The sequence below is a fragment of the Balaenoptera physalus genome (assembly GCF_965194825.1).
Source record: "Balaenoptera physalus genome assembly, chromosome: 5".
NCBI lineage: Eukaryota > Metazoa > Chordata > Mammalia > Artiodactyla > Balaenopteridae > Balaenoptera > Balaenoptera physalus.
Window position 1 is genome coordinate 146,984,166 of NC_138884.1, and position 27,926 is coordinate 147,012,091.

A 27,926-nucleotide genomic window follows, 5' to 3' on the forward strand; every position below is an offset into this window, starting at 1 on the left:
GATGGGTGGGTGGATAGGTGGATGGGTGGATGGATGGATGGATGGATGGGAGGATGGATGGATGGATGGGTGGATGGATGGATGGATGGATGGGAGGATGGATGGATGGGTGGATGGATGGATGGATGGATGGGAAGATGGATGGATGGATGGATGGGAGGATGGATGGATGGATGGGTGGATGGATGGGAGGATGGGTGGATGGATGGGTGGATGGGTGGATGGATGGATGGGTGGATGGGTGGATGGGTGGGTGGATGGGTGGATGGATGGATGGGTGGATGGATGGATGGATGGGTGGATGGATGGATGGATGGATGGGAGAATGGATGGATGGATGGATGGGAGGATGGATGGATGGATGGGAGGATGGACGGATGGATGGATGGATGGACGGATGGATGGGAGGATGGATGGATGGATGGGAGGATGGATGGATGGATGGGTGGATGGATGGATGGATGGGTGGATGGATGGATGGATGGGTGGATGGGTGGATGGATGGGTGGGTGGATGGGTGGATGGATGGGTGGATGGCTGGATGGATGGATGGGTGGATGGATGGGTGGATGGATGGGTGGGTGGATGGGTGGATGGATGGGTGGATGGGTGGATGGGAGGATGGATAGATGGATGGGTAGATGGATGGGTGGACAGTCATTAGGGAAGCAGATGGGAAGTGTCCCTAGAGGGCTGGGGCTGTCCAACCAAAAACAAACCCAGAATACCAGGAGGCATGGCTCACTGGTGTACAGCGCGGATCCACGGGATTTGTCCCTCCCCAGAGCTCTGCCCCTCAGACTCCATCCTCACCACCATCTACCTACCCCCCAGGCTTTTTAAGGGCAGAACGTGAGAGAAAGTCGGCTCCCTCCCTCCCCATCCCTGCCTCCCAGGACCCACTCAGGCACATGTTCACCTCCTTTTCCATGTTACCATGGGAGGAGTCACGCCCCCTATTGATGGGCACGTGCAGGTGTGGCTGTCCTTCTGTGAGCCGCACCCCTGCATCTCTGCAAGGCCAGAACCCCAGGTGGTGGGAGCTTTTCTTCCAAATCGGAGCCTGTCCCAGAGGCCGTTAGTGACCATGGGGCCTTGGCCACGCTGCTTCTGGTCCCAGAACCTCTGTTTTGTTTCTTCCTTTTTCATGGCAGATTCTCACACCTCCCTCCGGGCTGCAAGGTGAGATGAGAGTCTGCAGGTAAAGCCCGCGGCATTGTTTCCGGAACACAGGGTTGCTCGGAGGACCATAGCCGCTGCTTTCTCTGCAGGCAGAAGGGGAATGTCGAGGGCAGTAGGATGCGACAGGCCTGGGTCCACCCTGCCTCTCCACCTGCTCGCTGTGGGTTTCTGAGCAAGTGACTTAACCTCTCTGATTTTGATTTTCTAGTCTCTAAAATGGGACCCTATGTGGTCACAATGCAGGAGGGCACTTTGAAAAAGTAGGACGTGCACACAGGTGTTAAGTTGCATGACTTTTTAAAATAGTTTTGCTGTGGACGAGTGGGAGTTCCAGCCCCAGCGGCAGAAGCCCTCACACCCCACCCCGCTGAGATGGCACTCCTAGCAGAAGCTCCCCTGGAAGGGGGAACCCCGTTTCAGCCTGGTTCTAGGAGTGAGACGTGGATGAAGGGCCACATTCTCCATTCACAGGGCTTGGAGTTTAGGGGGTCTGCCAGGACCTTGGCCAGAGCCAGGGACTGCTGTCACCATCTGGCCAGCGCCCCTGGGCACAGAGAGGCTGGCAGGCAGCCAGGGCGATGCAGTGCAGGGGTGGCAGGTCCTGCCGGTGGGGTGGGATTCCCGGGTCCGGGTGACGCCCGCGTGCTTCGGAGGAGCCGGATCCCAGCCTGACCGACGCCCCGTTCAAAGCCTTCCCTCCCCGCCCGCCCCTCCTACAGACCATCAATTCTTGCTGGATGGCACGCCTTCCCTGAGAATGGCTTAGCTCAAAATTTTCAAGCGCTTAAAGGCATCCTGTCATTATTTAACTCTCAAATGGGATTCTTAGGAATTGGAGAAATACTTTCTGCCAATTTCCACCCACTTTGGTTTCCTTGCCTGGAGAACCAAGTGCATTAAGTTATTACAGGGCGCCCGTGGGTGGAGGTGGAGCAAGGGGGCCCCTCTGCAGAGAGAGGGCCTAAGGGAGGGGGGACGCTGCCGGCCCCTCGCTGCACTTTTACTGTCATTTAGTGCCATGATGGAAATAGTTTGGGCATCCTTCATTCACTTCAGCAAACTTTCACTGTCTGCTCGGCTGGGAGCAGGGGACACAGAGGTGAGGGCCATGGTCTTGCAGCTTTCACAGGGTCACAGGAGCTGGGGGACAGACCCACAGGTGGCAAACCTGGGGCCGGCGGCTCCACGGGCCCAGAGTGAGCTCAAACCAGCCCTGACTTACAAGCAAGGTTGCTACACAGGGCAGTGAGGGAAAGAGGATTTTCAGTAAGTGCAGCAGCCCTTGGGGGAAAACAAAACTTGACCCTGGATCGCACATGAAATAAAACCCCAAGACGGCATCAGTGATGGGGCCCCCAGGGCAGGGAGATGTTGCTGCAGCTTCCCAGTCTGGAGGGAAACCAGACACCAGCACTCTTCTCCCGGGAGCTGATGTCCTAAAGGGAGACAGACAGTAAATCAGCGAGATGCATGTGCAGTGTCAGGTAGCAATATGCACCGTGGACAAAAGCCAAGCGGGAGAGTTACTAGGGTAGGAGGAGCAGGGCATTCTCCTCGGTGAGGTTACATTTGAGCAGAGCCTGGAATGCAGTGAGGAGTCAGTCCCGAGTCAGTCCCTGTGGGGATCTGGGACGGAGAGCGGCACGTGCAAAGGCCCTGGTCGCATTGCCTGGGCCATATGGACCGGGCTTCATTCTCTGAGCGATGACATGTGACAGCACATAGGAAGGACGCCAACTGGGGAAACTCACCCAAGTCTTGGTGTCCAGAGTTTTTACTGGGGGTCGGTCATGTAGCCTTGTGGCTGGCCTTAGTCTCCAGCCCCTCCAGAGGTAAAGCTGAGACCCACTGACCCAAGACCCTGCCAGGAATCATACTGTGAGCATAGACTAACTGGCTGGCCCAAGGCCTCAGGACACAGAGGCACTCTTAACAGGCAGGACCTTCCAAGGCTTAGAGGTGACCTTCCGGGTGCCAGTCAAGGGCCAGACTTTTCTTGGGAATGTGCGGGGTTTGGACAACCCGGACCTGCTGAGTTAACCCCTTCCTGCACCATCATCACATCCCTTCTGCTCCCAGGCGGGGCGCAGAGGGGGAGGAAGGGAAGGGCTGCCTCCCAGGCCAGCTACTGTGTTGGGAGGTTCAGGTTTGTCACTTCCTTTAACCCTTGTGACGACCCTGGGGTGGAAGGCGTGTCCCCATTGTACAGAAGGGACACCTGAGGTCCAGTAACTCCTGTGACCAGCTCCAGGTCACACAGCCTGTGGTGTCAGACTGCCACCACACCCCCTCCACGTGAGCATGACGTGGACCACAGGTGCTCTCTTCAAATGATGCTTTAACCATGGAGGTGCCTGCAGGAGATTGGCTCTGGGGAAGATGTGGCCCTCTCCTGGGCTGGCCGCCGGCTCAGCCAGGAAAGTGCCTGGATGGGGTAGGGAGCTCCGCAGGGCCTGCTCCGCTGCACGGCCTCAGCCGAGCTACTCACCTCCTCAGGCTGTTGCTGTGGCCCCAGCACACCCTCTCCCAGGGCACCTGGTGCGCAGGCTCGGGCATTTGCCCAGTGGGCAGGGAGCTGTCTCTGCACATTCAGAGAAGGATGTCTGGATGCCTGTTTGTCCTGCCGACTCCCCGGGGCTGCAGGGACAGATGCGCTGCTGCAAACTGCTTGTTCTCTGCTCCCAAATCACTCACCTGATGCATTTTGAAGAAGCCTCTGGAGCTTGATGGTGCGAGGGGTTGGGTCTGTCTTGTCTTCTTGACTGTAGGCAGGAGTGGGGAATGATTCTAACATCCGCCCTGTAGCTGTCTGCCCAAGACAGCCTGGAGTCTTGGCTGACCTTGGCGGGGACTTCCCTGGTGGTCCAGCGGCTCAGGCTCTGTGCTCCCAATGCAGGGTGCCTGGGTTTGATCCCTGGTCAGGGAATTGGATCCCGCACGCCGCAGCTAAGAGTTCGCATGCCGCAACTGAAGATCCCGCATGCTGCAACTAAGACACGGCACAGCCAAATGAATAAATAATTAAATATTAAAAAAAAAAAAAAGAAACGCTGACCTTGGGGCCAGGAGACCTCAGTCAGAGTCACCCCCTTGGCTGCTCAGCTGCTGTGTGAACTTGAACAAGTGACTGCTCTTCTCTGGGCCTGTGTCGTATTCATGGGAGGGGTGTGGTCGGAGGCCCAGAGGTTTCGAGGACCCTCTTGGCTCTTACAGTGGGGTTGGGTGCTGAGAGCTTCTGTGGGGCGTCGGCAATAAGTCTGATGGCGTCTGGTTGAGAACTGTGTCATTCATTCATTCACTCATTCATTCATTTATGCACTCGTTCAACCAACGTTTACTGGCACTCACTTCATGCGAGGTGTTGGGCCAGAGAGCTGGCCAGATACTGTCCTGGCCATCAGGGAGCATTCAGGTGGATCAAGGGAACAGGAAATCCATTTATGGCGGAGCAGGTGTCACGGGGGATGGTGGGCCTGCAGAGGAGCAGCAAGGGGACCCGCGTGGGAGGGAAGCGAGGGTCCAAGGGCTTCACGCGTTCTGTCTTCCCCTGCCGAAGGCTCTGCCATGAGTAAGGGTCTCCTCTCTGAGCCCCGCTTCCCTCCTGTGCAGAATGCGTAGCTGACAGCGCCCACTCTGTGTGCTTTTCCAGGGCCTGCTATTGGGAGGGACTCCGGCTCCATCCCGAAGGCGCTAGGGACACGCTGGAGGTTGTTCAGAGGGTGATTTGCATGATTTGGGAGAAGAGGAAACCAGCGCAGGTTGGAGGGACAGAGCACTTTGGGCCTCTGGCTGGCACGTCTGCAGGTCCTATCAGCTGGGAAAACACAGGCCGTGCGGGTGTGAACGCAGAGGTGCTTCTTACCCTCCGTGGAGGGCCCCGTCCTCGTATACGGTTGATGCACACAGGGCCCCCGCAGGACTGCGTGAGTGGGAGGGCAGGGTGCTTCCTGGGGAGACGGCGTGCCCCCCGCCCCCGATGGAACTGGGCCAGGCTCACCTCCTTCCCCCAGCCGGACCAGGAAGGGGAAGTTCCCGATTCGCAAGGAGCCTCCACCTCCTCTGGGTGCTTCTGTCTCCCTGTTCGACTCCCCCATCTACAGCCACGCATGCAGGTACAGGTTGGAGAGGCCTCTCCTTTCACACCCTCCCTTCTGGAAAGTGGTTCCTGGTGAGGACTGGGGGACGACATGTGGTGGGGTTGAAGTTCATGGGCTCAGGGCCAGACCGCTGGGGTTCACACTCAGCTCTGCCACTTACTACTTCACCTCTCTGTGCCTCAGTCTCCTCCTCTGGAAAATGGGATGGTGCCTCGTTCTTACCGTGTAGAGGGTTGGGAAGATTAAGAGAGCTGGTCCATCCAAAGCACTCAGCATGCAACTTGACGTATGGGGGAATAATTATTGATGAGTATTAATTCATGATGATTACCATTATTCTTATTACTGCCACCTGATATCACAAGCAAGTTAAGTCTCAGAGATGTTGGTTGACTTGTCCAAGGTCCAGGATTAGCAAAGGATGGGGGCATCTGCAAGCCCAGATCTCAAAACTTCAACCCAGAGCAGGTCAGGGGGCCTCCTGCTGAGGAATGAGAGGCCAAGGGCCTGCAGAAACCCAGGGGCAGGTGTGGGAGAGTGTGTCTTTAAGGACACAGTTTGGAAATGGAAATCTGTAGGTTACTGACTTAACTATTCAGTTTTGTCATTGAATCAACCTTTGTTTTGTATTCCATGATCTTTTTGCCATTAAAGAGTGTCAATCGAATGCCCCCGATTTCATGACTTAACAGCATTTCTTTGATGTTTACTGAGACCGGGAGTTGTGTTCAACCTGTCTTATTTCCTGCTTAGTTTTTGGACTTTGTATTGAAATATTCCTCTGAGTTCAGTTTAAAAATAGAATTTCCTTCCAGATTGCCCATATCTCATCTGCTAATGTCTCTTTACATTCTTTTTCCTCTTTAAAAATGTTCAGTATATCATTTGCGCTGCCTTTAATAGAAACTGGATAGAGTCAACAGTTACTCAAAAAAATCAATTTAGAGTGTCAGGTTCTATAACTCGGGAATTGGCATATAAAAATGTTACCATTTTATGCCAGGACCCCCTAAGAATAAATGAGGACCCTTGTTTTTAAAATATTGACTTGTAAGAGTTTCTTGGATCTAAGAGTACAGTTTTGAAAAGCCATGCAGAAGCTTAGAGCCCCGCTCCTGGGACTTGATCCTAGGGAGTAATCCAGCATGTGTTAAAGCAATGAAAATTTTTATAAAGGGCAGAGGGGCTTGCAATAGAACTAATAGGAGAATAGAAAGAAGTCAATTTCCAAAATGCACAGCACATAGTAAGCTCTCAGTATTTTTAGAGAGGCTTTAAAAAAGTTCATCCTAGCCAATGGCCTGTCAGTAATGTCACGTGCACTGGATGGAGTATTACACAGCAGGCAGGAAACGCTAACCATTTAGTTATAAAATCAGACCAAAATTTGGGCACATGTCGTAATGGCCGTACTAGAAATATGTTCACCTGCGGACAAGGGCTGGACAGGTACAGAGGGATGACGGGACCCAGCTGATGGTTGAAATAGAAGCTTCTTTTCTTGTTATTGTTGTAGCTGCCTTCTGTTGTTCTTATTCTATTATTCTTTAAATGATTCCAAGAAGAGTGGAGGGTGTATCAGCCTATGGGGGAAGGAAATTTTATTGGGTGTGGATTGCTAAATTTTAGGAATTTTCCTCAGGATAGATTCCAGTTCACAAGGGAAGCGTAACCCAGCCCAGCCCCCAACCGGCTTTGATGCTAAGCCACGGTTCCAGATTTTGTGGCTCCCACTTCCCCGCCTTGAGCTTTCTTCCAGCTCCTCTGCCCTCCCCACTCCTGCTGGGAATTCCTAGCTGCACCCCCAGTTCCACAATGAGGCAGCTGCTGGATTGGGAAGCTCTCCGGAGCTGCGTTATCTGGTCTGCAGCAGGTCATTTCGTGTTATTATTTGTCTCATTATATTTGGGTGCTTCCTATTTGAAATGACCCTTCTGGGCTTTGGAGGGGCCTGGCATCCTCCCAAATCGGCGGGTTCCCTGGGAGATCGTGTGCATCAGTGCACCTCACCCCGGGTAGCGGGGGAAAGAAGCTGGACACGGCAGGGCCCGTTCCTGGGTAGCAACTGGCCTGTCCCATTTGTAGGACATGCTTGTGTGTCCTTCCCGACAAAATCCAAGATGACAAACACTGCTTTCCCAGCCTCTCCACGCCCCCTCCGCGTCAGGGTCTCCAGACTCGCCTTGGCCTTTGCAGGTGTGCCCGGCTGAGGGCTTGCAGAGCGGCTGTAAAAGCAGGGACATCTGCTGGGCTTTGATGAGGCCTGTGTGCCAAGGTGAGCCGCAGGCAGCCCTGCCTGGGCCAGGTGAGCCCTGCCCACCCCAGGACACTGCCAGGGACACTGCCGGGGACCCAGGCCTCATTTAGTCCCGATGGTTCCAACCCACTTCTAAGGACCCCACCAGCTGGGAAAAGAGCCATGGCAAAGGTCCCACCTCGGGTCATCTTAAAACCTCCAGAAATAAAACCGACAGAACCATTCACAGAGCTGGAAGCTGGTAGAAGGTGCCCAGTTTAGAACCCACGTAGGACACAGTCTCACTTTGTCCCTTATGAGCCGAGCAAGAGACTCCATCTGCTTGCATCTCAGTTTCTTCATTTGCGCCTTGAGAGTCGCTGGCTGGAATGGAGATTAGATGAGGTCACCCAGCCAGCGTCTTTATCCTGGGCCTGCAGCAGCCTCAGCCCCGGCCGCCTGGTCGGGGCTGAGGTCCCCGTGCGTTACTCGTGTCTCCTCCGGGCTCTGGACCTTGGCTACTCCATAGCCTCTGCCTGGGCCTCGGGCCCTCATTGCTTCACTGCAGCTGCACAGAGCAGCCAGCACCTGAGGCTGATTGTCGGGGGCGCTTCAGGAATCACTCCCACCCCTTTGTCCAGTACCCTCTTCCTCCCCTTCCCTCCTCAGTTCCTGCCAGCTCCTCCGCCAGGCCTCCCCAGACCCCCAGGCACATACAGAGCCTTCGCCAGGTTCCCTGGGAGCATCTAGCACCTTCCCCAGGTTCCCTGGGAGCTCCTGGCACCTTCCCTAGTCTTTGAGAGCTCCTGGCACGTTTCAGGCTCTGACTTCCTCTTTCGCTGCATATCCAAGGTGCTTTTCTTGTGCTTCAGCCCCGCCCCCAGGACCTGGGGCTCCCCAGAGGCGGCTGCCCTGCCCTGCTCCTCAGCAGCTGTGGCAGGAGCTTTGCTCCTTCAGTGTGGGCGCTGGCACAGCCCAGAGCAGGTTCCTGGTGGCCCCCTGCTAAGCTGGGTGTAAGCCCTTTCCTCCTGGTCTGTGAGAAGGTCTTGGGAGGGACAGCATCCAGGAGGAGGGGTGTGGGCTGTGTCTGCTGACTGATGGGTGTGGAATTATTTCAGGATCTGAACAGGAAGTACAGTTGCACTGGCACCACCAGCCGCGGAAACGCCCACCCACCCCCTCTGCACTCCGCGCTCGGCGCAAAGCCGGCACAGAATAGGCGCTGGGGAAAGGTGTGTTGGAAGGCATTCTTGAGCTGAGGGAATCACTCATCTCAGGGATTCACTGAAAGGGAGGTGACCCTTACTGTGGAGTAAGGAGATGTAGCTGGCTGGGAGCCAGCTTGAGCAGAAAGTCCTGCGAGCAGCCTTGCAGGGTGGCCTGGTCCCCGGGCTCTGCACCAATTTCCATCCCTAAGTTGCTGGTAGAGCTGCAGGCAGGGATACTGAGGCCGTCCCTGGGACCAGGCCCTGCCCAGCCCAGCTTCATTCTGGAAAGATCCACTGACTTCACAGCACCTAACAGGTGGGCACAGAGCATCAGCAGAGCCACGGCAGGGGGGCTAGAAACCACATGTGGAAGGGCTGGCTGGGCGACGAGCTCCCGGGATGGACTCAGAGAGGCGGGCACTGGCACGTGACTGTGAGTTCGAGCTGGAAGATCTGGGGCCCCTGCTAGGGTCTCTTCTGGGCCGGCACAGAACACCACCTGGGCTCTCTTAGGATTGGGCTTGAGTTCAAGACATGGAAACAACCTCAATGGCCATCGACAGATGAATGGATAAAGAAGATGTGGTACATATATGCAATGGAATACTACTCAGCCATAAAAAAGAACGAAATAATGCCATTTGCAGCAACATGGATGGACCTAGAGATGATCATACTAAGCGAAGTAAGTCAGACAGAGAAAGACAAATATCATATGATATCACTTACACGTGGAATCTAAAATACGACACAAGTGAACCTATCTATGAAACAGAAAGAGACTCAGAGAACAGACTTGTGGTTGCCAAGGGGGAGGGATGGAGTGGGAGTTTGGGGTTAGCAGATGCAAACTATTATATAGAGAATGGATAAACAGCAAGGTCCTACTGTAGAGCACAGAGAAATATATTCAATATCCTGTGATAAACCAAAATGGAAAAGAATATGAAAAAGAATGTATATATATATGCATAACTGAATCACTTTGCTGTACAGCAGAAATTAACACAACACTGTAAATCAACAATACTTAAATAAAATAAATTAAAAAAAAAAAAGATAGGGCTTGAGTTAAGGAGAAGTCCTAAGCCAGGGAGAAAACCCACAGGTAATACTAACAGGGCTACTGAGCAGGGAAGGGCTGCGGTCAGTGTGCAAATGCTGACACGGCAGAGAGCATCACCCGCCAGGCTCTGCGAGGGGAAGAAACAGAGTCAGAAAGTCCAGACACGCAGGGTGGGTGCCCGGCCCTGTTAGCATCCCCAGGGACAGGAGTGCATGCCCGGGGGATGGCCTGGGGTACAGCAGAGAAGGCAGACTTGAGCCAACAGCTTGGGCTTAAACTGAGTTTCCTGTAGTTGCCGTGTGACCCTGAGCAAGGCAGGTGATATGCCTTGAGCCTCAGTTTCCTCACCTGTAAAATGGGAAGGCATGCTCCTGGTCGATGCTATCGTCCTGTTCCTGGGAGGCTGAGCTCCGCCCTTGGCCTGGTGTCCAGAGCGTGTGAACCCCTGTGTCTATTAATCCCCCCAAGAGCCTTTCCTGTTGCAGGGAGACCACGCTCTCAGATCCTCGGGGCAACTTGCCTGGCGTCGCCCCACCACTGCCATCGCGCCCCCTTGAGGGCAGGCTGAGACCCCTTCCCTCGGCTCACCCACCTGGCTGGCACCCGACTCCCTGTTTCACGCTCAGAATCTCAAGCCACATCATGGAATTTTCCTGAATGACTTGACCGGCCTATCAGTGCCCCGGGCCACCTTAATTCTCTCTCCCTGGCTGATCCCAAGAGGGTTTATTTGTCAGTCCCGGGCAGCGGATCAAAGCCTCATCTTTCCAGGGCCCCTGGAGTTGTCGGTTCCTGAGGACAAGGGTGGCCCCTGGCTGGTGGCCTCTCGACATCCGTCCCTTCTCATCTCACATCACAGACTAAAGTTCAGCAGGGCGGTCAGCTGGGAAACCATCCTAACACACGTCACCTCCTCTGGTGGGAGGGCCCAGGGTGGATGCCCGGAGACGAGATTGAGTCCCGGCTGTGGCACGGATTCCCCAGGGGACTCTGCACACGTCCCTTCCTTGCCGGGCCTTGGTTTCCCCACATGAAAAGTGCAGGTGGGAGTTCCCATCCCTGGTGTGGCTTTGGGGTCTGCCCGGGTGCTTTGCACACCGACGGTGCAGGGCTAGTGCCGGTCCTCTGGGTAATCGTCAGGGCGCACGAGGCGAGTCCACACAGCTACGCCTCCGGCGAGAGCGAGGTCCACACGGATACGGTGCGGCATCAGTGTCCCTCAGGAGGCTCCGTGATGCGGGGACTCGTCACCTGCCCGTGACCACGAGCCCGCCTTGTGTTCTCCCTTCTCACACCGGCTCCAGTCTCACGGTGGGTATCTGAGGTCTGTGCCGTTGACCCCTTTTACAGATAAACAAACTGAGTCTCGCAGAGGTCCAGGCCTTGCCCAAGACCACATGCTTGCCCCCTTTCCCACCTGTGTGGTTTCCCAAAGTAGCCGGGAGACCGTGAGAGCTGGGGGCTCATCCGCACAGGGGGAGGGGCCGGAGCTGAACTTATGTCCCTGCCAATGAAATAATTATAGAGTATGAAAATGGCTTAATTAAATAATTTTTTAAAAAGTGAATATGTACAGACACTCAGCAATTAAGCAGCCGATTTTCAAATAGCAATTTTCCAACTGCGCCTGTCTTCCATGTATCTATTTGCCCCATTTTAGAGTCTGGTTTTTTGTTTCCAAAATTTTTAATTTGAATAAATCTAGATTGGATGATCACTTTCTGAGTGCAGTTAGAAGAACTTGGAGATGGTATTAGTGCTGGGGAAGTTTGGGGCGGGTGTGGGGAGGAAGCCTGGCACAGAGGAGACCCAGGGTGAGGGCTGTTCCTCCGCACTTCTCCCTCCTTCCCCCTCCTCTTCCCTTCCCCCACCCTCCTTTTTCCCTCCTCCCCTTCCTCCCTCCCTTCTATCCTTCCTTCTGGACATGGAGAGCTCTCACAGGCATTTTCACGATCCTGAGATGAGAGGGGGAGTCTCTCCCCAACAGGCAAGTTCAGGGGTCACTTTTGGCTGGTGCTCAGACATTAATCAAATCCAATCCCCACAGTTTCTATGGAAAACTTGCCCAGAGTGGGATACCCTCTCACCCGAGGTCACACAGCCTTCGGGTCTGGTACCTGGTGCACCTCCGTAGGAATCCAACAAGCATTTGTTGAGTGCTGGCTGCGTGCCTGACCTGTGGATTCTTGGATGATCTTGGTGACCGCTGTCTTCACTCCAACTGGGTGATCTGTAGGGACTTCAGGAGGTTGCGGCATTAGATTCAGGGTTGGTGCCCTGGGGCTGTGGGGGATTTAGATAAGAGTCAGGAATGTAAGACATTTAATTGAGTCATCCTTGTCTCAAGCTCGGAGAGCTCATAACAGAGATCTGCGCACTCTGGGAAAGAGACAGGATCCTCCATCATCGGGCATCTTGAGCGTCCCTGGGCATCTCCGGTTTGCATCCTGAGTGGTGCTTATTTTCAGCAGCCCTCAGACACACAGGGCGAGGCAGGGACCACATAACACTCCGTCACTTTCTACTTTCCTTTCTTGGAATAACTTGCATAACACGGATACCATCACTGCTAGACTTGTTCCTTCACTTGAAGTCTTTGAGAAACAAGCGGTCTTGGGAAATAATGAAGTGAAATATGCATACCTGCGTGGCCTCAGGCAACGAGGTCTGCCTGGGCAAGGGTTTCCCCAAGGACCGGCCTCGGGGTCGGGGAGGCCGGGAGCCCAGGGAACAGGCAAGGACACTGCAGGTGAAGGGCATGTGACCACTGCCTTTTCCATTCATGGGGACCCCAGGGACCCCTGACTCCAACTCTCTGATGCCTCGAGGGGAAACCGATGCCCCATCCTGAGTGTGAGCCTGGGAGCTCACTCTCAGTAGCAGCGAGGGGGCATGGCCAGACCCCTGACCGCCAGACCCCTTCTTCTTGGCCTCACGGGATCTCAGGACTCCCCTGACCAGTGCCAGGTGAGGAGGTGGCCCAGGCCGTGGACACAGGGAAACACGTGCTGCTCTGAACTCGCCCATCTTCAAGCCCCGCCATGCCCTGCAGGCTTAGTGGGTGCTGGTGAGTGAGCCTCACCCAGGGGCTGTCCTGACTTCCCCGAGCCACACCCCGTCTGAAGCAGCACCCTCCATCCTCCGTGCTACCCGGGTCGCCTCCCATCTCCTCCCTCGGCCTTACACCTTGCCATCCCCAGCTCCCGGGCATGTGCCCTGCCCTTCCTTTCTGCTCCTCTCCACTGCCACTCCCTCCACCTCAGTCACGTGTCCCACCCGGGGTCACCCCAGTCTTCCTAAAATAGTAGCGATGACAAACTCCTACCATGCGGGCTTTGAGACACCGTCTAACACTTCTCCCACGGTCACTCCACTCATCCCCTTCCAGATGGGGGCACGGACCTGACCCTGCAGAACCCCGCTAACACCCTGCAGACTCCACCCACAGCCACAGCCTGTGGCCAGACCAGTGAGTCCGGTAGGAATAGGATGCAAGCCACGCGTGGATTGTCATTAAAAAGTAGAAACCGGGGACCTGAAAACAGCTGGAGGAACCTTAAAGGCATATTACTAAGTAAGAAAAGCCAGTCTGAAAAGGCTACAGACCAATAGATGACATTCTAGAAAAGGCAGAACTATGGAGACGGTGAAAAGATCAGTGGTTATGGGGGTGGGGCAGGGAGGGAGGGTGCATAGGCGAGCCTGGGGCATTTTAGGGCAGTGACGCTACTCTGTATGACACTATAATGGTGGACATATGTCACTGTACACTTGTCCATAGAATGTCAACCCAAGAGTGACCCCTCACATAAGCTATAGACTCTGGGTGATGATGGTGTGTCAGTATCGGTTCATCAGCTGTAACACACGTGCTGCTCTGGAGGGGGAGGGAGGTGCATGACGTGATGGAGATTATGTACGTTTGGGGGCAGGGGGGACACGGGAAATCTCTGCACCTTCCTCTGTTTAGCTGTGAACCCCAAACTGCTCTTAGAAATTTAACTCTATTAATTAAAGAAACAGGTGCAATTAATCTTAATAATAGACTTTAACTCAGTATATCCACAATATTATGTCAACATGCAATCAATATAACATTATAATGAAATAGTTTACATTCTTTTTTTTAAAATTTATTTATTTAATTTTGGCCGTTGGGTCTCCGTTGCTGTACACGGGCTTTCTCTAGTTGCGGTGAGCGGGGGCTACTCTTTGTTGCAGTGCGCGGGCTTCTCATTGCAGTGGCTTCTCTTGTTGTGGAGCACGGGCTCTAGGCGCTTGGGCTTCAGTACTTGTGGCACATGGGCTCAGTAGTTGTGGCACATGGGCTCAGTAGTTGTGGCGCACGGGCTTAGTTGCTCCGCAGCCTGTAGGATCTTCCCCGACCAGGGCTCGAACCCGTGTCCCCTGCATTGGCAGGTGGATTCCTAACCACTGCACCACCAGGGAAGTCCAAAATAGTTTACATTCTTTTTTCTCTACTAGCGGGGTCTGTAACCCAGAGCAGGTCCAGATCTCTCTGTGGCATCTGGGGTCGTTCACACCTGCCCCTCTCATCCACCTTGTCAGCCTCTGGCCCTGTCGTCTCTCTCACAATTCACTGTAGCCCCTCCTGCTCCCCACCCTGCTCCAAAGCCCTACCTTAGACCTGGCTCCAATGCCCACCTGTGGAAGGAGGAATAATACCCCCCAAAGATATCACATCCTAATCCCTGGAGCCTGTGAATATGTCACGTGGCAAAGGGGACTTTGCAGGTGTGATTAAGATGGGGAGATTGGGAGGGAGTTCCCTGGCGGTCCAGGGGTTAGGACTCCGCACTTTCACTGCCGTGGCCCTGGGGGAACTAGGATCCCGCAACGTGCCCGGCGAGGCCAAAGACGGGGCACTGGGGAGGTGATGCTAGATTAGCCCTGTGGGCCTTCTGTAATCGCAAGGGTCCTCACAGAGGGAGTCAAGGGGAGATCTGGCTACGGGTGAAAGAGATGTGGCAGTGGAAGCAGAGACTGGAGGGTTTGCTTCGAAGGTGGAGGATGGGCCACAAGCCACAGAATGCAGGCACCTCTGGAAGCTGGAAAAGGCAAGGAAACGGATTTTCCCCTGAAGCTTCCAGAAGGTGCAGAGGCCTTGATTTCAGCGCATAAGACCATTTCGGACTTCTGACCGCCAGAACTGTATGATAATGCATGTGCCTTATTTTAAGTCGCTGAGTTTGTGGTAATTTGTTCCAGCACCCACTGGAAACTCTACAGTCCCCTCCTTGGTGACGGCCCCCCCAGCCAGCGTCGGCCTCCCTCTCCTCGGAGCCTGTCGTCCACCAGGACCCCCTCAAGGACGGTGGGAGATGAAGAGGGCCTGGGATGGGGCGATGGAGGTGTTGGGATGCAATGTAAATGATCTAGGAGGAAGAGTCAGCAAGATGGATTAGCTGGGCAGTGGGGGCAGTATGGGGGCGGGGCAGCCGAGGATGGCCCCTGGCCCCGGGCGGTGTGACGTCCCCCTTAGAGTCTCCCAAAGTTCTCTGGATGTGTCCATCTGTCTGCTCTCTCTGTCCCACAGTGTCTGTCCTACTCACCAGGGGATGAAGGGACTGGCACATAGTAGGTACTCAATAAACATATGTGGCAGGAATGAATTTGAACAAATAAAGAAATCTGAATTCCCAGTCCCAGTGTGATACTTAAAGCATAAAAGAGCTGAACAAATGTTGAATGAAAGAGTGAATGAATGAATGAATGAACTGATGTCCCAGTCTCTGGCAGATGGCCTGGAACTTGGGGCTAACGGCTATTTGAGGAATTGGATTTGCATTGTCTGGCGGAGTGAGGTGTTTCTGACGCTGCCATAGCTGGTGATGCAGTGGTAGGACTTTGCTTTAAACAGATCCATCCTTCCCTGTCCAGAGAGAAGGGAGAGGGGCCCCCGTCCTCAGGGCCTTTGTTCCTGCCCTTCCCTCTACCTGCGAGGCTGTACTAGTTCCTCGGGCTGCCATACAAAGTACCACACACTGGCTGCCTTTAGACAATGGAAATTGTTGTCTGCGGTCTAGAGGCTGGAAGTCTGGGATCCAGCTGTCGGCAGGGTTGGTTCCTTCTGGAGGATCTAGGGGAAATCTGCTCCATGCCCCTCTCCAGTCTTCTGGGGGTGGCTGGCAATCCTTGGTGTCCTTGCCTGTCCCCAAGGTCACATGACGTTCTCCCTGTGTGTCTGTGTGTCTCTGCCCACACTTCCTTCTTTGAATGACACCAGTCATTGGATTGCGGCCCGTCCTACTCTAGTATGACCTCATCTTAACTTAATTCCATCTGCAAAGACCCTATTTGCAAATAAAGGTCACATTCACGGGTTCTGGGTAGACATAAATTTGGGGGAGACATTACTTAACCCAGTACAGGTGGCTTTCCTGCAGCCAGGCGCATAGCACTTTCTCTTCCTTCCTTCCCGTCTCATCCCAGACATCACCGGTCTGAGGGCCCTTCCCTGCCACGCTCTCTGAGACAGCAGTCCACTGCCCCCTCCATCCCCCTACTCTGTTTTTTCTTCTTCCCAGCCCTTATCTCCTCTGACATGGCTATATTTTTGCTTATCTATTTATCACCCTCGTCCCCGGGCCCCACTAGAATGTAGGTTCCCGGGCAGCAGGGCCTAGATCCCACTTGCTCCCTGCTGTGGGCCCACACCAGCAGGTGCCCTTGAGTGAACAGGTGCAAACAGGCTGCTGTGGCCATAGGCGGGGGACTAGGGGGGAGGCTGGACCCCGGGGAGGCAGCTGGGCTGGGGCAGGTGGGTGTCAGGATGGAGGGGAGGAGTGGACTGCCTGGTGTCTGGAAGGCAGAATCAATCGCAGGTCTTAGAGATGCTGGTTGGGGTAGAGGTGAGGGACCAAGAGGCTCAGAGGTTACCAGGCACCGAGCTCCTAAGCACAGCTATTTGTTTCGGGGTCAGGGGCGGTTCTAGAATTTCCTGGGTCTCTAGATGAATCCTCTGCTAATGGGCCTCTGACTCCCTCCTTCCCAAAGAAAATCAATTCTCAGAGGTTTTGAGAGTAAGTCCTTCCCTAATTACACCTCCAGTGGGGCTGCTTTGTTCTCTCCAGCCGGCCCTCCCTGGGGAGGCCAGGGGCGGGCAGAGGCCCAGGGGACCCTACTGGGGGTCGGGCGGGGCGGCCCCTGCTGGAGTTCCCTGGGAGTCAGAGGGCAGGGGCTGCCTTCTGTCCTGGCCTGGGAAGGACCTTGGGGCCTGAGGACTTCCAGGGACATGAGGCCCCTGAGCACAAAGGCCACAAACGCAGCCCACCTTCCTGGGGCCTCAGTGAAACGGAAGGCTTGGGGAAGAAGTAGAGAGGAAGTACATCCCTGTAGAAAGTGCTGAGGATGTACTATGGGATGGAATTGAAAGACTGCCAGTGGGGTGCGGTGTTTACGTTGAGCAGCTCCAGGGCTCCCCCAGGAGCCCAGGCTACACTGGGCAAGTCTGACACTCACGGCCCGGTCCAGCCCCTCCGTGGGCCCAGAGAGGGGAAGGGGCTGCTTGGGCCGCCTGCAGGCCGGGCTCCACGTGGTGCTAGGGTCCGAGGACAGGAATCCAGGTGACCGCCCGGCCCCCCTTCCACCTCCCATCAGCTGGGATGGGCCGCCCTTGGCCCTGGAGCTCAGCTCCATGCAGGCCGGTCTCAGTGGTGATGAGAAAGATGGACGGGCCCGAGGGGCCCCAGCACGGCAGGCCTCAGTAGCCTTGGGCTCCCATTCCTGGCCCCGTCCCCGCCTTGGGGTGAGTCCTGACTGGTCAGAAGACAGGACACCCTGGGAGAAGCTGAGGTCTCTGGAATAACGCACGTTGGTTTAAGGACTGGAGGCAACGTGCAGCCTGGGCCTGACCGTGTCTCCAGCTCTCTGCGGCCGCAGCACGTTTTAACCAGCTGGTCACAAGGAGTGCTGGGCCCAGGGTCACTGAGCTGAGCTCAGCGGAGGGAGCTGAGCCTCAGCATGGAATTAATCCCATGTCCCGACGTGTTGGCTGCTGTGAAATCGCCCGTGATGCCTTATCTCCCTCTCACTGCTGCGGCCGCTCTGGGCGGAGGTTAGATCTCAGAGATTCTCTCCTGCAGCCCTTGCCTTACAGACAGGAAAGTGGGCACCCCCCTGGGCGGCAGGGACTGGCCCCAGCCCGGCTGTGGCGAGCGGATGCTGACACCCACTGGCCGGCGTAGGGATTGGGGTCTGATTCCCAGCAGCTCTGGAGCTTGGGTACCTGCTGCCGCCCCTGCAGCCCTGTGGGTGCACATGGTCAGGGCGGAGGGCGCCGCTCGCTGGAAGAACTCAGGGTCCAGAGAGGGAGACAGACAAGCAGACAGGCCTCAGGGCAGCGGGGAACTTCTAGAGAGCAAACAGGACTCCAGCTGTTCGTGGGGGGGCCCGTGCTCGCATCCTGAGTCGGCCACTTGTTAGCTGAGTGATTTCAGGCAAGAATGTGTCCCCTCCAAGCCTCCTCCTGGTCCTCTGGTCATCTTCGAGATGGACATAGTGACGTCATCTGTCCAGGTTTTCCGAGGAATCAAAAGGATGGAAGGACCTAGACGTGGCCAGTACATATGAGACCCTTCGTGACCAGCGAGACGCAGATACAGTAAAGCTAACATAGACTGTGGACCGCCCAGGGCCGGTGGCTCGTGGGAAGGCTGGCTGGCATTCGCAGCTCCAGACCTGGGCTCGTCCTGGGTGTCCCCGAGGGAGCCCCAGTCTCCTCCTGGCCCCCTGGGGCATGCTGCTCCGGGGAAAGGGAGAGGATACACCCGAGGGTGTCCTGGGCGCTGCACCCACACTGGCGGGGGACACCGTGTAGGCTGGATAACTGCACGTGCAGGGGCCTGTCACTGACAGCTGTCTTCCTGTCCTCCCAGGTCATCGGACTTCGGGACAACCTACACCAAGCTTACCCTTCAGCCTGGCGTCACTACCGTCATCGACAACTTCTACATCTGCCCGACCAACAAGAGAAAGGTAGGCTCTGCACAGCGGGAGCCGCTGCTGCCTTGCTTCTCCAGGATCCTGACAGCGGGGCAGAGGTGTTTACCTCCCAGTTCTCTGCGTCACCCCTCCCGCTTCCGCCTTAATTCATATGGATGAATTAAGTTTTAAAGCAGCAGCTGGGCCTTGGGAGAAAGGTTGTCCTGGTGCGTTTGTTTTCCCCTGCCCTGGGCCAGCACCCATCCAGGTAAAGCGGGGTAGGGGCAGGAGTGGCCACTCTGGAGGAGAGAAAGAATATCTCTCTTTGGTTTGGCGTCCTTGGAAAGCAGTGAAGAACAGTCCCGATCTCCTGCAGGGTTTTTTATTTGTTGATTTGGTTTTGATTTGGTTTTGGTGTCTCATCTGAGCTTTACTTTCTGTTTTCTTGGTCTGAGCGTGTCTTCTGACTCTGCTGTCTGCCTGACTGTGGATCAGGGAACTTTGTCATTTCCAGGCTACGGCCACCTCCGCCAGGTTCCGTGAGAAGACCCTTTTGCAAAGCCATGGTTGCCTCCTAGCCACCTCGGGACCCCAGACTGAGGTCAGAGGCAGCACCCAGGCCAGAGCCGTCCCGCACACGTGACGCCGTGCAGGGAAGTAGATCACTGTCACAGAGGGGAACTTGGACAGATCAGGTTCCTCCTGGGAAATGGGATGTAACCCCAGAGAACTGTGACATTGGGGATTAGAACCCAGAGCCCAGCCCTTGCTTACGAGCCCAGCCCACGGGCACCGATAGATGCTCTGACGCGACGTAGAGCCCGGAAAACCTCTGTAGACTGATGAGTGTCCCGGGAAGACAGTCATCATTGCCAGATGGCTGGATGCGGAGGGCACTGGAGGGTTTGCCGGTCACGCTGACGGCAGGTTATTGGGCTCAGAGGAGTCGGTGTGTGCGTGAACTTGGCAGGTTCTGCAGGGACCAAGGCCCCATCGTAGAGTTTACGGGACGTGAAGACTGACGTGCATTGCCATTCACTGGGGGCTGTCCAGGGAATCTTGATGGCACTTTTTAATGGGATGTCAGCTTTCTAAAGCAGGTCTCCCCTCCTCCGCCGACCCCCTTCCTTGACTTTTACTGCTGTAAAAGCTTCCTTATGGACAGAATTGGGACGCAGAGGTGGGGAGGGCTGCTGGAGAGGGGGGAACTTCACAGGGACACCGGCGCCTGCCCGGAGGCGACTCGGGACTGAACGGAGAGAGGCAGGGGTTTGGTTTTGCCAGTGCCCGGGTCTCCCTGGGCCCTGCTCGGGGACTTCACGTGCACGATCTCACTCTGTCCCACAGGGGCCTAGGAAGGAGGTGTTATTATCCCATTTTCCAGGGCAGAAAACTGAGGCATAGGAAGGTGAGACTTAGCACTTAATCACACGGCTAGAGGTGGGAGGCTTGGATTTGACCCCAGCCTCATGTGGGTCCAGAGTTGAGGGGTTTTCTTGTGCAGGAGTGAGAGCAAGTATGGGGGAATGACCCCCCAACTACCACCCCACCCCGACCCCCCACAGCTCAGCCCACGTGCTCCCCGAGCTGTCCTCGTCCCGTGTCTGGTCGGCCCCAGCCCAGGCTGGTGAGGAGTCAGAGCTGGAATGCAGCCCTTGCTCTGCTGTGAGCTCAGTGCTTTTCCTGCGTTGCCGTCCCCGCCCTCTGAGCCACAGGGTTCTCTTGGGGGGCAGGGGGGTGTCAGCAAGGGAAATGCCCAGGCAGCACCCTAGCCCAGGCCTGGGTGCAGCAGCATGTGCATAGCACAGAGACCTTCGTTGGCCAGGAGAGCTGAGTGCTTGGAAGGGGCAAGGACAGACATCCTGCTTCCCTGCCCACTGTCATCTCTCTCCCTGGGGCCACTGTGATTTGGATGCGAGACAAGGGAGGGCTGCCGCGGGCTGGTGCTGACCCAAGCCAGAGGCCCCCCCATCACCCCCAAACTCCAGCCAGCAGTGGACACGGGAGGCCATGCCACCCATCTCCTGCATGTCCTCCAATTTCCGTCTGTCTAGCCAGCCCGGTCCTGGAACCTTCCTCCAAGCTGACCCTGCCATCCCTCACCAGCTGGGAGGACCCACAGGTGCCCAGATGTGACGGTGGCTCCAGGGCCGGCCCCAAAGGCCACGTCCTCCTTTGGAAGCGAGAAAGGCAGAGGCAACAGTGGCAGTCACAGAACGGGGAGTCTCTGAGGCGTGAGGTCAGGGAAGGCTGCCAGGCTGCCAGCAGTGAGGCCAGACAGACCCTGGTCCTGCGCAAAGCAGCCGCTGCTGAGCCTGTGTCCTGCTGTAATGGGGGTGGCTGGGGGTTAATGAGCTGATGGGCGGGGGCTCAGCAAAGGGGCTTCTAGGTCACGTAGGGCATCCGGGCAGGCAAAGGGCACCAGGAGTGAAGCATCAGTTTTGGTTACCTGGGGGCTCGGGGCCGATGGAGAGCTGGGGGCTCTGATTGGGGTGTTCAGCAGGACCTCCTCTGCAGGCAACATTGGGATGGGGATGCAGGCAGGGAGACGTGCGCATCTTTAAAAAAAGATAGGACACTGATCGGCGATGCCTGTGAGAGGTTATTTGATGATTTGGACATTTAGCCTGGAAATATCGCTGGGGATAGAGGCTGGGTGTGGTCGGCCCCTGTGCCCAGCACAAGCACTCAGCCAATGTTAAAGGATGAATGCGTGCATGAATGAATGCATGAATGAACGAATGAATGAGTGAGTGCCACAAGCAGCAGCTGGTCCTGCCGAATGGACGCTGTTGCCGAGTCGCCCACCTGATCCGCAGACACCCCCTGCACCTGGATGGGGCCTGTAGACGTGCAGCCCGAGGCTCCTTCCTGGGGGTGCGTGGGGCACCCTGCCTTTGTAGGGTGGTCTGGGGGACAGCACCCAGGCCGGGGAGCCCCGTCCTCAGTCCAGTTCTGCCATGACCCTCCGGTGAGGGCGCATCAGGGAGGTCCCAGGGTGTCTCATCTCTTAACGGGGACAATGATGGAGGGGAGATTGACGGGTGAATGCTGAAAGAACCTCACTCATTACTGCCACTTAGAACATCCGCTGAATCACGGCTCCCGAATGTGTCCCCTTTCCAATCTCTGGCACCTGTGAATGTCACCTTATGTTTTAAATGCATGTAGGAGCAGAAAAGCCACAGTGCCTGTCAAAGAAAAAGCTGATGTGAGACCATGTCAAGTAAAGAACCGGAAGCCACGGGGGCTGGTGAAGGTGGAGGGGAGATCTGGGCGCCACGGGCTGGTCTTCCAACTTCTGAAGGGCGGTCCTAGGCATCGGGAAGCAGTCCAGGCAGACTGCTTGGTGGAGACTGGATTTTACTCAGGTCCATCTCCTCAACTGTGCACAGCCCATAGCACTCAGCCAACACTCAGGAAATACGGGTGCAATGGGCTGGACTGGAGATGGGGTAGGACCCCTTCAGGGAAAGAGATTTCCATTTAATGAAAGGAAAAATTTCCCCTTGTCATTGCATTCATTTATTCGCTCATCTTTAGCTTCTCAATTCCTAAGCCACCCCCTGGCGATCATTCTGAGTATGCCAGGCCCTAGGCCAGAACCAGATGTCAATCATAGTCATTTATTTGTGCGGAGGTGGGGCATGACTTGGGGGTTTACATCATCACCTGCATTGCCCAGATGAGAAAACAGAGGCTCGGGGGAAGCTGGGAGAATAGTCCAGGTCACCCAGCTGGTAGGTGGCAAAGCTATCACCAATGCATTGAACATATTGTGTCTCTGTACTTGGCATTGAGCAAGGATTTGAATCCAGTTCTGCTAGATGCCAGAGCACCTTCTGTCATGACTTTGAGCTCACCAGGCACCCTGCAGCAAGGTTCCAGGGAGCAGATGGGGTTCCCCATGTCTGTGTAAGCCCAGCACAGCCTGCTGTGCTGGAAGTGGGGCGTGTGCAACCCACTGTGTCTGGACAGGGCTCGATCTGACCGCAGCTGAGCTGTGTGACTCAGGGCAGACCCTGTTTCCTCTCCAGGCCTCAGTGTCCCCCCTCCATAAGATCAGGAGGTTGAACTGGGGGTTCTCCAAAGCCCCTTCCAGCTCCAGCATTCTGGACTCTCCTGGTCTCCTCCCAGGGGAAGAGCAGCAGCTGGGGTATGAGATGCACGTGGGCGGAGCCCAGACTCTGCTCTGTTTACCACGTGTCTTGGCTTCTCCTCCGCCAGAGGGCAGGTTTCACCAGATGTCCAAGCTGTGTCTCAACTCCGACCCCCATCCATTCGGCAGATGTGGGTCAAGGTCCTACTGTGTGCCAGGCTGCGTGCTTGGTGCTGGAGGGTGAGAACCCTCGGTCCAATCTTGTAAATATCAGTTGCACATGAAGCACCTACTATGTGCTGGGGTCCTTTGCTGGGCGCTGGGATGTGAAGGTGAACTGGACAAGCAACTTGATCCTTCTTGAACCTTTGAGGCTCTGGTGGAGCCCTGGGAAACCGAACCTCTCCTGCTGCATTTCTGTGGGAGGAATAAGAAAAGGGGCCAAAGTCGGCCTCTAGCAGGACAGGTTTACCCCAGAGTGAGTGTGATCTGGGAAAAGATGGGGTTCTTTATTTGCAGGGGCGCCTGCTTGATCATGGGCGGAGGGTCTACCTCTCCAGTTATCGGTAATGGATAGGTTTTGCAGGAAGATGTGAATGCTATTAGGAGTCCATTTAACAACAATTACAGACTAAGCAGTACTTTATAGCTTCTTAAGAGACCACTTTGCAACCTGTCTTACAAAATGAATTCCCTTTTATTTTTGTCTTGCCTGTAATATAGTCAGAGCTCCTGCCTTGATGCCCATGGGCGAGGCATTCTACCATTGTCATGGCATGACCTGAGACCCTGGGGGCCCTGAGGATCCCTCAGCATCCCCCGTATGCCTTCCGTGCTGTCTGAATACCTGATTTGGCTTTGGACTAGCAGTACATTTCTGACTCGGCACGAGAACCCCATGGCACGGGGAGAGGGTGTGAAGGCACAGCCCCGGGGAGCTGGCTGCGGCATGGAATTGCTTTCAAGTGTCATGTGAATTTTCACTTTACTTCATGATATATCAGGGTTGGTTTGAATACTAAAATCACACACACACACACACACACACACGCACACACACACACACTTTCAACAAAAAGTCTTTGTTAACCTGATGACCCAGGAGAATGCTCTTGTTTTAAGCCTCAGGACCCCTGGCCCAGCCACCAGCGTGGACCCTCTTGGGTACATGACTCCTAATTTGAGAAGCACAGGGTCAGGACAAGATCTCCATCAATTCACCTATTCATTCATTCTGCTCGCTCACCTGAGACGTTTTGAGAAACTGCCACATGCCAAGCACTCGGGATCGAAAAATGAATCTGACCAAAATCTTGCCTTCGAGAAACTCAGTGTCGCAGAGAGCAAACCATGGCTGGGAAGAGGCGGCACTGGTTGTGATGCGGAACAGCCCGAGTTCCAAAGGCTCTTTATGTATCAGGCTCCGTATCAGGAGCATTAGGTACGTTATCTCTGATCCTTGCAACCCCTGGCAAAGTCAGGACTTGTGCGCCATCTCACAGGAGAAGGGACCGAGGCCAGACAGGTCAGGGTTTGCACCCTGCCCAGGTGGCCCTACTGTCACTGCCCTTCCCTCTGCCAGCTCCACCTGTGAGCAGCTCTGTTCCCACACGTAACAGCCTGTCCTCAGGGTCACTGAGGCCGCCCCCTCCAGGTGGCGGGAAGCCTAAGGGAGAGGGCACAGGCCTGGGAGCCGAGTTCAAATCCCAGTGCAGCAGTTTAACCAAGCTCTCTGGACTTCAGAGCCCTCCCTGGGGAGACGGGTGGTGCTGCCTCCCGCCCCTGCTGCCGCATTGGTGCAACTGTGTCCTGCAGCTGAGGCGAGGCTGGGGCTTGTGAATTATTCTACAGCCCGTGGCATGTCTGCTTCCGTGGGACTCTCACAGTGTGTGAAAACACAAAGTAAGCACTTTCTTCCACTCTTTGTCTCTGGATGTCTTTTCTGTTCCAGGTGTAGAACAGGTCCTAGGCACTCTCTCTGTCTCTCTATCTCTGCCTCTGTCTCTCTCTCCTCTACTCAGTTCCCCTGCCTTTTATCCCAAACCTGGTCTCCAACCCTGAGCCCCCTCACTAGTATAGAGGCCCCTCCAGGCCCTCCCCGCTGTGGAGGCCCTTCCCCTTCCTAGTATGGAGGCCCCACCCCCTTACCTGGCAGCCCCTCCCCTCCAGTGTGGAGACCCCACTCCCTCCCTGCTGTGGAAGCCCCGCCCCCTCCCTGGTATAGAGACCCCTCCCCTCTACTGTGGAGGCCCTGCCCCTTCCCTGGTATAGACGCCCCACCCCTTCCTGGTATGGAGGCCCCGCCCCTTACCTGGTAGCCCCTCCTCTTCAGTGTGGAGGCCTCACCTCCTCCCTGCTGTGGAAGCCCTGCCCCTTCCCTGGTATAGAGGCCCCGCCCCTTTCTAGTATGGAGGCACCTTCCCTTCCCTGCTGTGGAGGCCCCTCCTGTCTAGAGCAGAAGCCCCGCCTCTTTCTGGGTGGAGCCCCACCCCCTCCCTGGTATAGAGACCCCTCCCCTCTACTGTGGAAGCCCTGCCCCTTCCCTGGTATAGAGGCCCCACCCCTTTCTAGTATGGAAGCACCTTCCCTTCCCTGTTGTGGAGGCCCCTCCTCTCTAGTGCAGAGGCCCCGCCCAGATGTGGAGGCCCCACCCCTTTCTGGGTGGAGCCCCGCCCCCTCTTCCCTTGCAGCTGACCTCTTGGATCAGTCCCTGTCTTGTTTCCTGTTTTGGCCCTGGCGGTGCACGGTGGTGGTCGGCCCTCGGGAGGGAGCTGAGGTTAGCTCCGTCCCATGGACATGGCCACCTGCAGACCCTCCTGTTGCTCAGAGGACTGCTAGGTGGGGCGATCTCTGTCTGTTCCCCCCACATGGAGAGCTGCAACCCCTGGCAGACTTGCTGCCCGCTGTGTCCTGGGGGATCCCCAGACCCTGTTTCCAGGAGCTTGGAAGCCCAGGATCTGCTTGTGTGTTTAAAAAGTGTTCCAAGCAGCAAGGACTTCGTTTTGTTTGTTTTTCCTCTCATTGAGATGCTTGTGTGACCGTGTTATATTTTGCTTTGAAATCTTCTTCCCGAGTGTTGACCAATGTTTCCCTTTTCTGGCCCAAACATCTGACCAAGAACATGCCATGAGGAAGGGATCGAGGCACAGAGTGGGGGGAACCCAGCTTTGAGGGGGTTCGCATCCTGGTGTCTCCCCCTCCTGACTCTCTGAGGTGTAATTTGGGGATTAAATGAGATGATGCACGATGTACCACAGCGCCTGGCCCCCGTGTCGCAGACGCAGTGTGTGTGTTGTACAGCATCAGGGGCTAGTGCCCCCACCGCTGAGCCAGGCCAGTGTATGGGCCTGCAGGCACCGTGCCTGGCACACAGCAGGGACTCTGAGAGGACCAACCTCGCCACTGCGCATCTTTCCCAGGACTAACAGTGCCATCAGGCCTGAGCCTGGACCCCTACTCTGTCCTCCCGTCACCCTGGGAGGACCCGCCTCCTCCCTGTTGTCAGAAAATGGGCTTGAGATGCACACTGAACTTAAGGCGGCAAGCTCAGGGGTGTCCATATCTGATCTGGGCTGCTGCAGAGCTGGCCACATCTGTATCTGTGGCTTTCCATGGCACAGGGACATGGGCACCCTGGTGTGGCGCCCTCACATGCAGTGCTTACGCTCAGGACGCCTCGCCGGACCCTGGGACCTGGGCCTGGACCGGGGCTGCCACCTGAATGTGAAACACCTCGGGGAGACGCCAGATGCACCCTCTTGGTGTGTGCTCCGTTGACGTGAGGAGAGGCTGGGCACCCACAGCGTTAGTCCTCTGGGATGGAAGGTGGGCAGGTCTTGTTGATCTTCGTTTCTGCTGTAGATTTTTGCCTGCCAGGGAGCATTCATGGCACCCTGTGCTCCTGCATGCTTGCAAATTGAAGTCATGCCTGGATGACGCTCTCCAGGCAGGATGCATGCAGGCTGTTGGTGGGGGGACCCAGGGCTCCCTGGGAGCCCTGAGTGGGCTGTTCTCAAGGGCGAGGCTGGAAGGGTACATGGGATGAGATCAGATGTGCTGGTTTGCTTATCTTTTAAGAAAGTTCTTTTGCTGTGGTGGGGAGACTGGCGTGGACTGAAGGAGAGTCCACTCTTCACCCACCCATACATCCATCCACCCACCCACCCATCTAGCCATTCATCCACACCCCACCCACCCATCCATCCATCCACCCACCCATCCATCCATCTATCGACCTGTCCATCCACCCATCCTTCCACCCACCCACCCATCTCGCCATCCATCCACACCCCACCCACCCATCTATCCACCCACCCATCCACCCATCCATCCATCAACCCGTCCATCCACCCATCCATCCATCCATCCACCCACCCATCCAACCACCCACCCATCCATCCACCCACCCACCTACCCACCCATCTACCCATCCACCCATCCATCCACCCACCCATCTACCCATCCCCCCACCCACCCACCCACCCATACACCCATACACCCATCCATCCATCCACTTACCCATCCATCCATCCACCTACCCACCCACCCATCCACCCACCCATCCATCCATCCATCCATCCACCCACCCACCCACCATCCATCCATCCCCCCACCCACTCACCCACCCACCCATCCATCCACCCACCCATCCATCCATCCATCCACCCACCCACCATCCATCCACCCACCCACCCATCCATCCATCCATCCATCCACCCACCCACCCACCATCCATCCATCCACCCACTCACCCACCCACCCATACAGCCATACACCCACCCATCCACCCACCCATCCACCCACCCACCCACCCACCCATCCATCCATCCATCCACCCACCCACCATCCATCCATCCCCCCACCCACTCACCCACCCACCCATCCATCCACCCACCCATCCATCCATCCATCCACCCACCCACCATCCATCCACCCACCCACCATCCATCCACCCACCCACCCACCATCCATCCATCCCCCCACCCACTCACCCACCCACCCATCCATCCACCCACCCATCCATCCATCCATCCACCCACCCACCATCCATCCACCCACCCACCATCCATCCACCCACCCACCCATCCATCTATCC

At 56.0% G+C, this 27,926-nt stretch overlaps 1 protein-coding gene across 5 annotated transcripts in view; it reads left to right on the forward strand.

The window, feature by feature from the left end:
• SORCS2 (sortilin related VPS10 domain containing receptor 2) overlaps nt 1-27,926 on the forward strand; it is a 557,426-nt gene that overhangs the window by 348,887 nt on the left and 180,613 nt on the right. For all 5 annotated transcript variants that reach the window (XM_082462103.1, XM_082462100.1, XM_082462101.1 and 2 more), the window contains one exon: nt 18,687-18,786. In XM_082462103.1, the coding sequence (XP_082318229.1) occupies nt 18,687-18,786 (100 nt within the window). The remainder of the gene's footprint in view (nt 1-18,686; nt 18,787-27,926) is intronic.